Source organism: Lichenostomus cassidix, chromosome 19, assembly GCF_008360975.1.
Source record: "Lichenostomus cassidix isolate B80296 chromosome 19, HeHo_3.0, whole genome shotgun sequence".
In the NCBI taxonomy this organism is placed as follows: Eukaryota; Metazoa; Chordata; class Aves; order Passeriformes; family Meliphagidae; genus Lichenostomus; species Lichenostomus cassidix.
Genome location: NC_139499.1, coordinates 6,625,872 through 6,636,493, shown reverse-complemented (window position 1 = coordinate 6,636,493; position 10,622 = coordinate 6,625,872). Strand labels below are relative to the sequence as shown.

At 63.1% G+C, this 10,622-nt stretch overlaps 1 protein-coding gene across 2 annotated transcripts; it reads right to left on the bottom strand.

Moving 5' to 3' along the window:
* Positions 1–1,642: 1,642 nt before the first annotated feature.
* On the bottom strand, positions 1,643–7,078 carry TRAF4 (TNF receptor associated factor 4). 2 transcript variants are annotated; one of them, XM_085078475.1, is made up of 7 exons: positions 6,920–7,078; positions 4,156–4,207; positions 3,743–3,847; positions 3,507–3,668; positions 3,066–3,227; positions 2,838–2,993; positions 1,643–2,462 (listed from the first exon to the last, which is right to left on the bottom strand). In XM_085078475.1, exons 1-7 carry the CDS (start codon positions 7,060–7,062, stop codon positions 1,830–1,832), a joined length of 1,413 nt encoding a protein of 470 aa, XP_084934601.1. In that variant the 5' UTR covers positions 7,063–7,078; the 3' UTR covers positions 1,643–1,829. The 2 variants fall into 2 exon arrangements, with proteins under 2 accessions (XP_084934601.1, XP_084934599.1); XM_085078473.1 differs by having other exon boundaries at positions 2,838–3,227.
* Positions 7,079–10,622: the final 3,544 nt, after the last annotated feature.

Here is a 10,622-nt window from a genome sequence, read left to right as displayed (position 1 = left end):
TTTATAGATAAAACTTCTGTAATATTAAATGAAATTATATATATGAAATAAAAATATATATAAAATAAAACAATATTTTATGTAATATAAAATATTAAAATATTATATTGATGTATGCAACTTTTATATAACGATATAACTATATAATATATAAAATACTAAAATTTCAACATATTTTTAAAGTACACATAAAACGTATATATTAACTATAAAATATAAACATAAAATAGATAGGAAAACGTATGCTTAATATAAACAATAATAATTTATAATAATATGTTATTATATTGTAATTATTATTCACTAAGACTATAAATTTCTATTAACACCTTGTCTGCCCGATGTCCCTCATTCCCCTTCCCTCGGTCCCGGAGCAGCCCTGCGAGCACCGCGCGGCGGCGCCACCGAGCCGAGCACCGGGCGGGGGTGACAAGGGACACCGGGACGGGCTGGAACCGGGCACTGGGACGGGCTGATACTGGGCACTGGGATGGGCTGGAACCAGGCACTGGGACGGGCTGATACTGGGCACCAGTATGGGCTAACATGGGTCACCTGTATGGGCTGGCACTGGACACCAGAATGGGCTGACAGCAGACACCGGTTTGGTGGCCCAGTATGGGCTGGCAGTGGACACTACTATAGGCTGGCACTGGGCACCAGTATGGGCAGGAACTGGGAAGTGGTGTGGGCTTGTACTGGGCACCAGTATGGGCAGGAACTGGGCACCAGTATGGGCTGGCACTGGTTACCAACACGGACAGGAGCATGGCCAGTTCCCCGTGGTGCCACACCGGGCTGGCAGCTGCCCAGAGGGACATTCATGAGTGGCAAAATGGACGATGGGGACACCCCCGGGAGTGCTGCCCCCCTAGCCCAGCCAGGGCCGCAGGGTGCAGCTAATTAGGGGCTAATTGCATTAAGCCGCAGCAGCACTAATGCAATTGTGGGATTATCCTGCAGAGACAGCGACCCCCCCATTGCTGGGGGGGGGGTCAGACACATGGACAGGGGGCCTGATACAGCCCGACCCCCCCAGTCCGCCCTGCTGCCCTCTACCACTGCCCACCCCCTGTCTGCTCGGGATCCCGACCTCCCCCGGGGCGTTAATTACCCCAGCGCTAATGAGGGGCTGATGGGGCAGAGAGGGTCTGCAGGAAAGCAGCCCCCCGGGGCTGGCGACGCCCCCAGCCCAGCACATCCCCGCTGCTGCCGGTGATTACCGAATTAACCGGCTCCATCTGAGCCCGTCTGCTGCCGGGATGTGGGTCAGGGATTACCCCTCTCCGTGCCCCCCAGCCCAGCCCAGCCCGGCTCTTTCTGTCCCCAACACCCACGGAAACCCAGGAGCATCCCCCGGTCCTGCCGTCCCAATTGCGGCAGGCAGAGGAACGAGGTTCAGGCTGAGGAAGGAGGTTCAGGCGGCCGTAATAAATACAAGAAAAGTTTATTGAAAAGAAAAAGATGTGGGAAGGGAGCAGCAGCCCCAGCCCGGGGTAATAAATAACAACCTGGGGGGCACCAGCTTACAAAATATGGCTCTGGGCAGTGGGTCCTGCGGTGTCCCCAGTGAGGCTGGCGGGGCTGCTGGGCACCTCGGGGAGGGGCTTAGGGGGCCCAGCCCCCCGGCACTCCCGGGCAGCTGGGGCTGCCGGACAGTCCAGCCCCAGCAGGGACGTGGGAGCAGCCCCATCCCTGCCTATCCTGAGAGCCACCACTGTGCCACAGCAGCGTCCCCAAGCCAGGGACACCAGCTGCTGGCACGGGCTCAGCACCAGCTGGGGCACCCCTGGAGGGCACCCCGGTCACATCCTGTCCCCATCCGGGGCTCAGGCCAGGATTTTCTGGGGGATCTCCACCGAGGCTTTGATGAAGATGGCGTTATCCCGCACGTAGTTCCGTTTCCTGATGTCCTCGTGGGAGATGAACTTGGGGTAGCCGAAGCCCAGGGTGCTCTCGTCCAGGGAGCTGCGCGAGGCTCCCGGCTTCTGGAAGTTCTTCCAGTTGGGGTCAGGGTGGAAGGTCTCAGTGATGTGCTGGGGCTTGGAGAGCGAGGGGTCGCTCTGGTCCAGCAAGGAGAAGGTGACGCGGTAGGAGAAGGGCCACTCCAGCAGGTTGTCGTACTCGCCCGGCAGCACGCGGATGTAGACAGAGAGGTGGCTGCTCTCCCCGCTCCCGTTGCCGTTGAGGAAAGCCGACACCTGGAGCTTATAGCCATACTTGTGGGTGTAGAATGGCGGGCTGAAGAACTCGTAGTTGCTGCGGGCTTTGGCCTCCTGCAGCTTGCGGGCATAGTCGGCGATTTTCCAGATGAGGATCCCGTCGCTGCTCACCGACAGCTCCTCCACGTCCCGGCGCAGCTCCAGGATCTCCTGCCGCTGCCGGCTCACCAGGGCACACACCATGCCCAGGTGGGTCTTGGTGCTCTCCTCCAGGTGACGGCCCATGGCCAGCTTGGGGCACTGCAGGGATAGTGGGATGGTCAGCAGGAGGGTGCCAGGGACAGCATGGGGACATGGGACAGGAGAGAAGGATGATGTGGAGGTATCGTTGGAGCATGGGGGTACTGGAGCAGGATGGCAAAGGAATGTTGTGGGGACACTGGGGTGGCACAGGGACACCTGGTTGGGGTAGCAAGGGGACTCTTGGATGGCAAACACAGGGGTGAGGCAGGACAAGGACCATGGAGCCACATGGATAGGACTGAGCACAAGGGGTGGGACAGACATCAAGGCAGGAGCGGTGTGGGGATATTGTGGGGCATGGGCACAACCAGGTAGGGGTGGCACCCCACGGCCAAGGACACCAGGACAGGTTGGTCACAGGGACACACTCACCCGGTGCTTGCAGCCAGCCTCCTTGAAGGGGCACAGCAGCATGGCAGTGTTGCAGCTCTCCTTGAGGTGGGTGGGCACATCCTCCCGGGCAATGCTGGGTGTCCCACACTGGTTAGGGCAGGGCACAGGGTACCGGGGACACTGGTACTGGTGGTTCTGGGGAGAAACAGTGGCTGTCAGCTGGTGCTGGGATCCAGCAGGGTGACAGTCCCCATGGCCCTGTCTCACCTGGATGGTGTCAAAGACGAACTCCTTGGAGCAGTAGGTGCAGGGCTGGGTGCGCTTGGGGCACTCAGCCAGGGCGTGCTGGGACAGCAGGCGCCGCATCATGCGGGCCCCACACTTGTTCTCGCAGTACACACTCTCCTGGGGACACGTGCCCTGGTGGCCCTGAGGACCGTGACAGCATCGTCACCCTCTGGCTGCCCTCACCAGCCAGCCCTGCCGTGGATGGGGCCACACGGTGCCCCCATGGCCAGGGGCACACAGACGGGGAGCCCACCTGCCCACATTCCCACAAGGCTGTGCCCCCCATGATGTGTTCCCCACAGTGTCCCCAGGCTGTGTCCCTAGGGTGCCCTGCAAGCCCTTGGGGTGCCCACACATCCAACACAGCCATGCCCACCATGGCACCCTATGTGTCTCCCAGTGTCCCCCAACACTGCCCACCTCGAAGGCCTCCCCAGTGAAGTCGCTGGCGCAGAACTCGCACTTGACCCTGCGCTTGGGGCAGCCGTGCTGGACGTGCTCGGGGAGGTCACGGCGGCTCAGTTTGGCGCTGCACCGGTTGGGGCAGGGGATCACATTGAAGCCACAGGTGCCGAGGTGGGCCTGGGGGAAACAGCCATGGTGACGGGAAGGCCACAGGGTAGAACTTTGGCACCCTCCACCCTCCCGGATCCTACCTGGAGGTGCTTGATGAGCCCGCTCCAGCGGCAGCCCTCCTCGCTGTGGATGCAGCGGATGGCCAGGCTCAGGACCTGCGCCTCCAGCTCGGGATCGGGGTAGATCTGCAGGGGCAGCGGTGGGGTATCAGCACGCTGAGCTGGGCTGCGGGGGCACACAGCCCCCAGCACGGGCTGGCTGGGAGCCGTGGGCACGCTGCCCGGGGCCGGATCCCCCGCGGGCACACCAACAAGCGCCCTTTGTCGGGAGCGAGTTTCCGCTCCCTGGCCGGCGGCACAAAGGGCTCTTGCTTCCGCCCGGGCGCCCGTGCCAGGCTGGCGCGGCTGTGCCAGGCGCTGTGCGGAGCCTGGGGAGGGCCCCTTGGCGGGGATGTCCCCCTGGAGCAGGGTACCCATCCGTGTGCCAGGCTCACCTTGGCGTAGTCCAGGGGCAGCTGATCCTCCGGGCACTTGAAGACGCCTTCGCTGCAAGACACACAGGGCTCGGGATCACTCGGGACTGGCGAGCGGCGCATCAGCAGTGACACAGCCGCGATGTCCCGCAGGGTCCCTGCCATCCCGCCCCAGGACACTGCCGCTGTCCCTCCACTGCTGAGCACTCACCCCATACCAAACCCAGCCGCCACCCCGGGGGAGCCACAGCTTTAATCCCGCTCCATCTGTCTGAGCTGGGAAATGCCCCCGCCAGACACCCCTCACCCCCCCAGCCGGGCACGGTCCCCAGGGGCCTTGGGCCAGCCGCTGTGAGCGTGGCACCATCTGGAGCCCCGGCAGCCCCTCGCCCGTCCCGTCCCCTGGGATTAAGCAGGGTGCCGGCGGCTGGCCAGGATGGGGCCGGCAGGGCGTCCGCAGCCCCAGGTGCTGGGGCCCAGGGGAGATGGGGGAGGGCAACAGCTGGGCGCCAGATGTGCAGCCCTGATGCGTGGCCCTGGGGCTCTTATTCCACAGGAAATGGCCCCATCAGCCACCACGGTTGGTCAGGACGGGGGACAGGCACTCGCCCTGGAGGGGTCCCCATCCTGCTGGGCTCTCCAAAGAGCTGTCCTTGAGGTGGAAAGGGCCCTGCTCAGCCCTGACCTGCAGAGGAGCAGCATGAAGTGGAGACAGGGACAGAGCCAAACAGGCAGCCTGGCCTGTGACAAGGCTGGCCAGGAGTCACCATCACCTCTGGTCCCCACACCACTGTGCCTGGGGGCAGGTGAGAGTGTCCATGCACCATCCCCGATGGACACTGGGGTGGGAAACCACACGTACTGCCTACAGGGACACGCAGCAGGGACACCCAGGGACCCTGTGGCTCTGCTGTCCCTGCGGTGGCACTGGATGAGACTGTCCTGCCTGCACAGCCCTTGTGCCAATCTAATCACTGCGTGCCCTTGGCAGGCACTGGCGTGGCCTCGACCGGAGCTGCCAAGTGGATGTGAGACGTCGGGACGGAGCCAGCAGTGCCGCCTGGCACGCGCCGGCCTGGGATGCCCGGGCATGGCACGGTCACGTCCCCTGCGGCCACCATCCCTGTGCTGAGGGTGCAAGTGAGTCCCCGTGGGGTGTGGGGTGTGATCCACGTGGGGTATGGCTGCAACCAGCTCTGCCACGTGCCCACTCTGTTTGTCGCAGGTGGTTTTGCGGGAGTCATCAGACATCCACGGAGATAAGGTGCTCCCAGACAGGGCCGGCACCCAGCCCTTCCCGGGGAGCCCGTGACACTGCCTCGTGGCTGGCACTGCCCTCGTGGCTGGCACTGCCCTGTGGCTGGGATCACTCTGCTGCCTTTCCAGGGCCGCCAGCCGTGCCTGCACCCCGTGCACAGTGTTGGGGTGCTGGGGCTGGTGGGGAAGTGGGACGATGACCCGAAGCCAGCGCCTAATCCCCGACAAAGCCTCCCCATTCCTCACGCTTGGCCGGGCAGGGAATGTGCTGAGGCAGCACCCGGGGGGACCGTCCTTGCCTCTGACCTTCACGGCGTGTTGGGGCACAGCGAGGTGATGGGGCAGGGAACCCCAGCATCCCCCGGCACCTCCCGGCACCCCCTGCCCAGCACCGCGGTGGGGCTGGATGGCTCAGCGCATGGGAAGCCCAGACTGATCCAGGCAAACGGGGTGTGCTCGGCTGGGGGACCCCCGCGCCCATTTCCCCCCGGCAGAGCGGAGGTGCGGGAGGGAAGGGTGCGGGGGGGCAGACAGATGCGCTCTGACACGTGCCCCGGGGAACGCCCGGTTTCACAGAAACCGGCCCCGGTGACGGTGGCTCCCGGGAGCCGTCACTGGGCGAAGGTCGCCCGGCGGGGAGAGGCAGGGAAAGGCCCGGGGTGACGCTTGTCACCGCACGGGGAGAGCACGGGCACGCCTCCGCCGTGCCCCGCGGGACCCCCGGCACTGCACCGAGTGCGGCGGCCGGGAACCGGGCCAACCCCGGCTCCGCACGTCCCCCCGGGCTGCCGGCACCGGTACCGGGGGTCCTAAACCTCGGGGGTGGGAAGAGGCCCCGGCTCGTCACTCCCGGCCAGGTTGCGCTCACCCGTGGGCACTGGGGTGGCCGTAACCGAAACACCTCCGGCCACTTCCTCCGGCGGGGCCGGGGCAGGAAGGGGTTAAGCTCGAATCTCGAAACTCGCCGCTCCGGGCTTCACCCGGCCCTCCTCTTCCTCCTCCTCCTCCTCAGCGAAAGGGGCCACGGGCCGCTGCACCCGCGGGGCGGCTGTCACGGGCTGGGCGCGCCCCGCACCCCCTCCCTGCCCCGGGGCACCAGCGGCACCCCGCACCTTTCCCCGGCCCGAGGCATCCCCGGGCGCCCGGCGTCTTTCCCGGGGCACTCCGCGCCTTTCCCGGGGCACACGGCAGCCGTTCCCCGGCCCGAAGCACCCCCGGGCACCTCGCATCTTCCCCCAGGCCACCCGCACCCCCAGGCACCCCGCGCCCCTTCCCGGGATATCCCGCATTCCCTCCCGGGCCCGGGGCACCCCGCACTCCGATACCGGCCCAGGGCACCCCGCACCCCTCTCCGGGGCACCCCCGGGGCCGGCGGCGGATTGGGGGATGGGGGAAGCACCCGCAGCCCCCGGGATGCGGAGCCCCGGCTCGGGCGGTGCGGGGGTGCGTGACCGGGGTACCCCACGGGTAAAGGGGTGCGCGGAACAACGTCAGGTCGGGTCGCCCGTGAGGCGATGCGAGGTCTCACCTGAGGAACTCCTGCAAGCAGGTGTCGCAGAAGCGGTGGCCGCAGGTGGAGACGCGGACGGGCTCCCGCATGGGCTTCCCGCAGAGCGGGCACAGCACCCGCCGCCGCGGCCGCTCCAGCAGCTTGTAGTCGTAGCCCGGCATCCCGCCGCCGCCCCGCGCCCGCTCGGCTCCGCGCTCCGCGCCCGGCTCCGCCCGGGGGCCGGACGGGGCGGTGGGACCGGCCTGAGCCCGCCCCGCGACGGGGGACGGCACCGCCACCGCCACCGCCCCCCGCCCGGACCCCGCCTCCCCGCCCCGCCGCCGCACGGGGGGATGGAGCGGTCTCGGCGCCCCGGGGCTCGGGGAGCATCACATCGGGGACAGCCCCTCCAAGGGGTTTGGGGAGCAGGACATGGGGGACAGCCACCCTGGGGATTTGGGGAGCACCCTACCGGGCACGGCCCGCCTGGGGGTGTTTGGTACCCACCGCACTGGGAACAATCATCTCCAGGGCCTGCATTGGGAACAGCCACCCCGGCAGTTTGGGGAGCATCAGCATCACATCACACACGGCCCCCTCACCCATGCAGCCTCCCTTGGCCCGGGGCTGGGCTCTGGGGGCACACACTGCGGTGTCCTCGCTGACCCTGCATGCCCTCCTTGGCTCGGAGGTGTCCCAGGGGTGCCACACTGCTGCAGGCAGCCTGGGGCCACAGTTGTGCCCCTGAGCGAGGCTGGAGGTGGGATACAGCCATTGTGTCCCTCAGCAGGACATGGAGGGGCTGCCCTGAGCCCCCCACACCGCGGGCATGGGGGGAACACACACTCCTGTGGCTTTGTCTTGCTGGGAGCTCATGCCTCAGGCTGCAGCCAACAGCCTCCCTCCAGCCAGGGTTTGTAACTGAGCAAGGGCCTGGAGGAGGGAGAATAAAAGCAAATCTGTCTGGCTCCAGCCCCCTCGTCACTCTTTCAGAAATCAGAGCAGCATATGGGAGTATTTGCCCCTTTCCCCAGAGATGGAGCCGAGCAGATGACAGGCTGTGAGCATGTGTTAGTCCCACCAACGCTCACTCCAGCCAGCTTCCCATTAAGGGCGGCAGTTGCTCCAGACCCAAATGTTAGCAGTTTTCAATTAGCAAATGGCAGAGGAGAGGGATTCCTGGGGGACACGCTGAGCAAGTCGAGCTCTATCACTTGTCACTCAAGGAGCTCACGTTACCCTTCTCCCCGAGAGGCTCTGCTTAAAATAAAACCCTGCAGCAGCCTGGGGGGAGGCAGCCTGCTCGCTGCCAGAGCTGCCAGGGAGGGGATGGGTGGCTCATTTCTGGGGTTACCCTGAGGGATGGCAGGTTTTTCTGAGCTGCACTGGGGCTCCCAAATATCAGGGAACCTTGTCCTGGGGTACACTGGGCATGAGGTGCCATCATCACGGGATTTTCCAGGAGACGTGAGTCCCTGCTCGGGTGATGGAGAGCACTGAGCTAAACTTTAACCAGCTCCCAGTGATACTGCAAAGCCAACAGGTTAAAACAAGGGACAGTGGGCAACCGTGCAGGGAGCAACAGGCACCTTGAGCTGGGGTTGAGGTGCTCCCCAGCTGGGTTTGCTCAGGGCTGACACCCCCAGGGAAGGATCTACCAGCAGCCCCATGGCCCGGCTGGTTCTGCCACTCTGTGCCAGCACCCCTCGGAGGCAGGCTGTCTCCAACACGAGATAGGCACTACCCTGACACGCTGTGACCTGACCCTGGCTAAAAACTGTCCCTGGACACGTCTATGGGACAAGGTTCAGGCCAAAAGGACAGGTCCTTGGTATCCTGGGGGGTGATGGGACTCCAAACACAGGACACATCAGCCCTGTAAACACTGCCTGCCTGTGCCTCCCATGACAGCCATGAAACAGCCGACTTTTATCATTATTTACTGCTGCTCTTTGATGTTTTTAATATTATTCTTCCCTAACCTCAGTGAAAAGCATCTCTGCTAATTAGCCAGGAGCTGACAAAGCCATCAGAAGGTGCTGGCTGTGCCGGCAGGGAGGCTGGGAGGTGTCAGACCCTGCAAACAAAGATCCCTCCTTTTCCCCTCTCCCTAAGCAAAGCCCTCCCCGCACTCAACATCACAGCCAGGCATTTGTCTCACACAAAGGCGACACTCAGGGCAATTCCCTTTGTGGAGGTGATATGTTCCCTGTCCCCCATGACGGGTCACTTCTTGAACCCATCTGGGCTCCGAGAGGCTTCTTGTCCTCTTCCCCAGCCTCTCCCTGCTGCTCCATCCCTCCGCCTCGTATTTAACTAAAACTGGAGGGACAGAAAACCGACGCTCCGGCTTCTAAAGAAGTTAAGGTGGAGCCTTTCGCCGCAGGGAAAGGAGTGGGGAGAGTCCTCTCCCGGCTTCTGGGGCTTCGTGCCCAGGGAGGGCAGGGGTAAGGGATCGAGGCAGACGGACAGAGGGACAGCAGCCGCACCTCCTGCCAAAAGCCTCGTGGGAATGAGGATACGACCTCGACAGAGGTGCCGGAATCAAAACAAATCAGCTCCGCGATCAGCAGGCGGTTTCCTGCTACAGTAATGGCCCCAAGTCAGCAGGATCTTATTTGGAACAGGGACAGCCTTTCCCTGGGTGACAATGGCCAGAGGGGACACAGACCGGGATGCACAAGCAGGGACCAGGCAGACTCATCCCACATCACCTCCCCTTCCCGCTCCCCTCCGGCTCTGCCTTTCCTTAGCAGGAAGAGCTGCGGGGACGCTGAGCCACCACCAGTTCCACAGAACGCAGGAACAAAACAAGGATAAAGGGAGAAGCCCCGAGACCTGCAGATTTCACCGGGAGCTTCTGCAGGGAAACAAAGCAGCAGACGTGAGGAATGCGAGTGGCCTATTTGCCCGGGCTGCTCTCTGCCTCCGGCAGCGCGGACATGCCTCGGCTTGTCGTTCCAGGAGCTTTTGTTGCTCGGGGCTGGGGGCCTCTTTGTTTCCTTTACCCTTTCGCCAGGCTTGGTCACAGCCCGGTATTAAATTATTCAAATCATCTCGCTGGGCTCCACAGCTGAACTGCTGCACGGAGAGCCCGGGCTGTGAAATCCCGAGGGTTCCAGCCCTGGCTGGAGCCCCTGGCCCCTGGTCCACACTGGTTTCCCCACTCTGGAGCAAAGGATTCCAATATTCAAGCTGGTGACACCTCCAGCGTCAGCACTGCAGTACAATGGTGTCATAAAGCCATAAAAAACCTCACCTAACACCAGCACACTGATAGGAACGGGAAGGGCTGCACCCCTGGATTTGGCAGCCCCACAGCTCCTGAAACGGTGACATTTTGGTGCCACCACTGACGAGACAAAGGGTGTCAGAGCTCTGTCCTGCCTGCTGCTGTCCCAGCCAGCCCTCAGCCCTGGCAAGGCTGCAGCAGGAACAGCAGCCCCTTCCCTGTGGGATGTGTTTGAATGTGGTGTGGGGTAAGGGGAACCCAGAGAGCTCAGCACAAGGCAGGGAAAAGAAATCTGATGCTGGAAGGAGCTGGAGCTGCTGCCAGCTCTGCACAGGGAGGAGAAGCAGTGGCCCAGAGGGGCTTTGAGGCAATTGAGGTTGGTCTGGGAGGGGAGCACACCTTCCCCAAAACTGGGCTGAGCCGTCCCCGTAACCTGCAGCACAAGGAAAATGCCAAAGGACTGGCAGAAGCTTTGAATTCCAGTCGGCTTCCTGGGATAGCAGGGTGTAA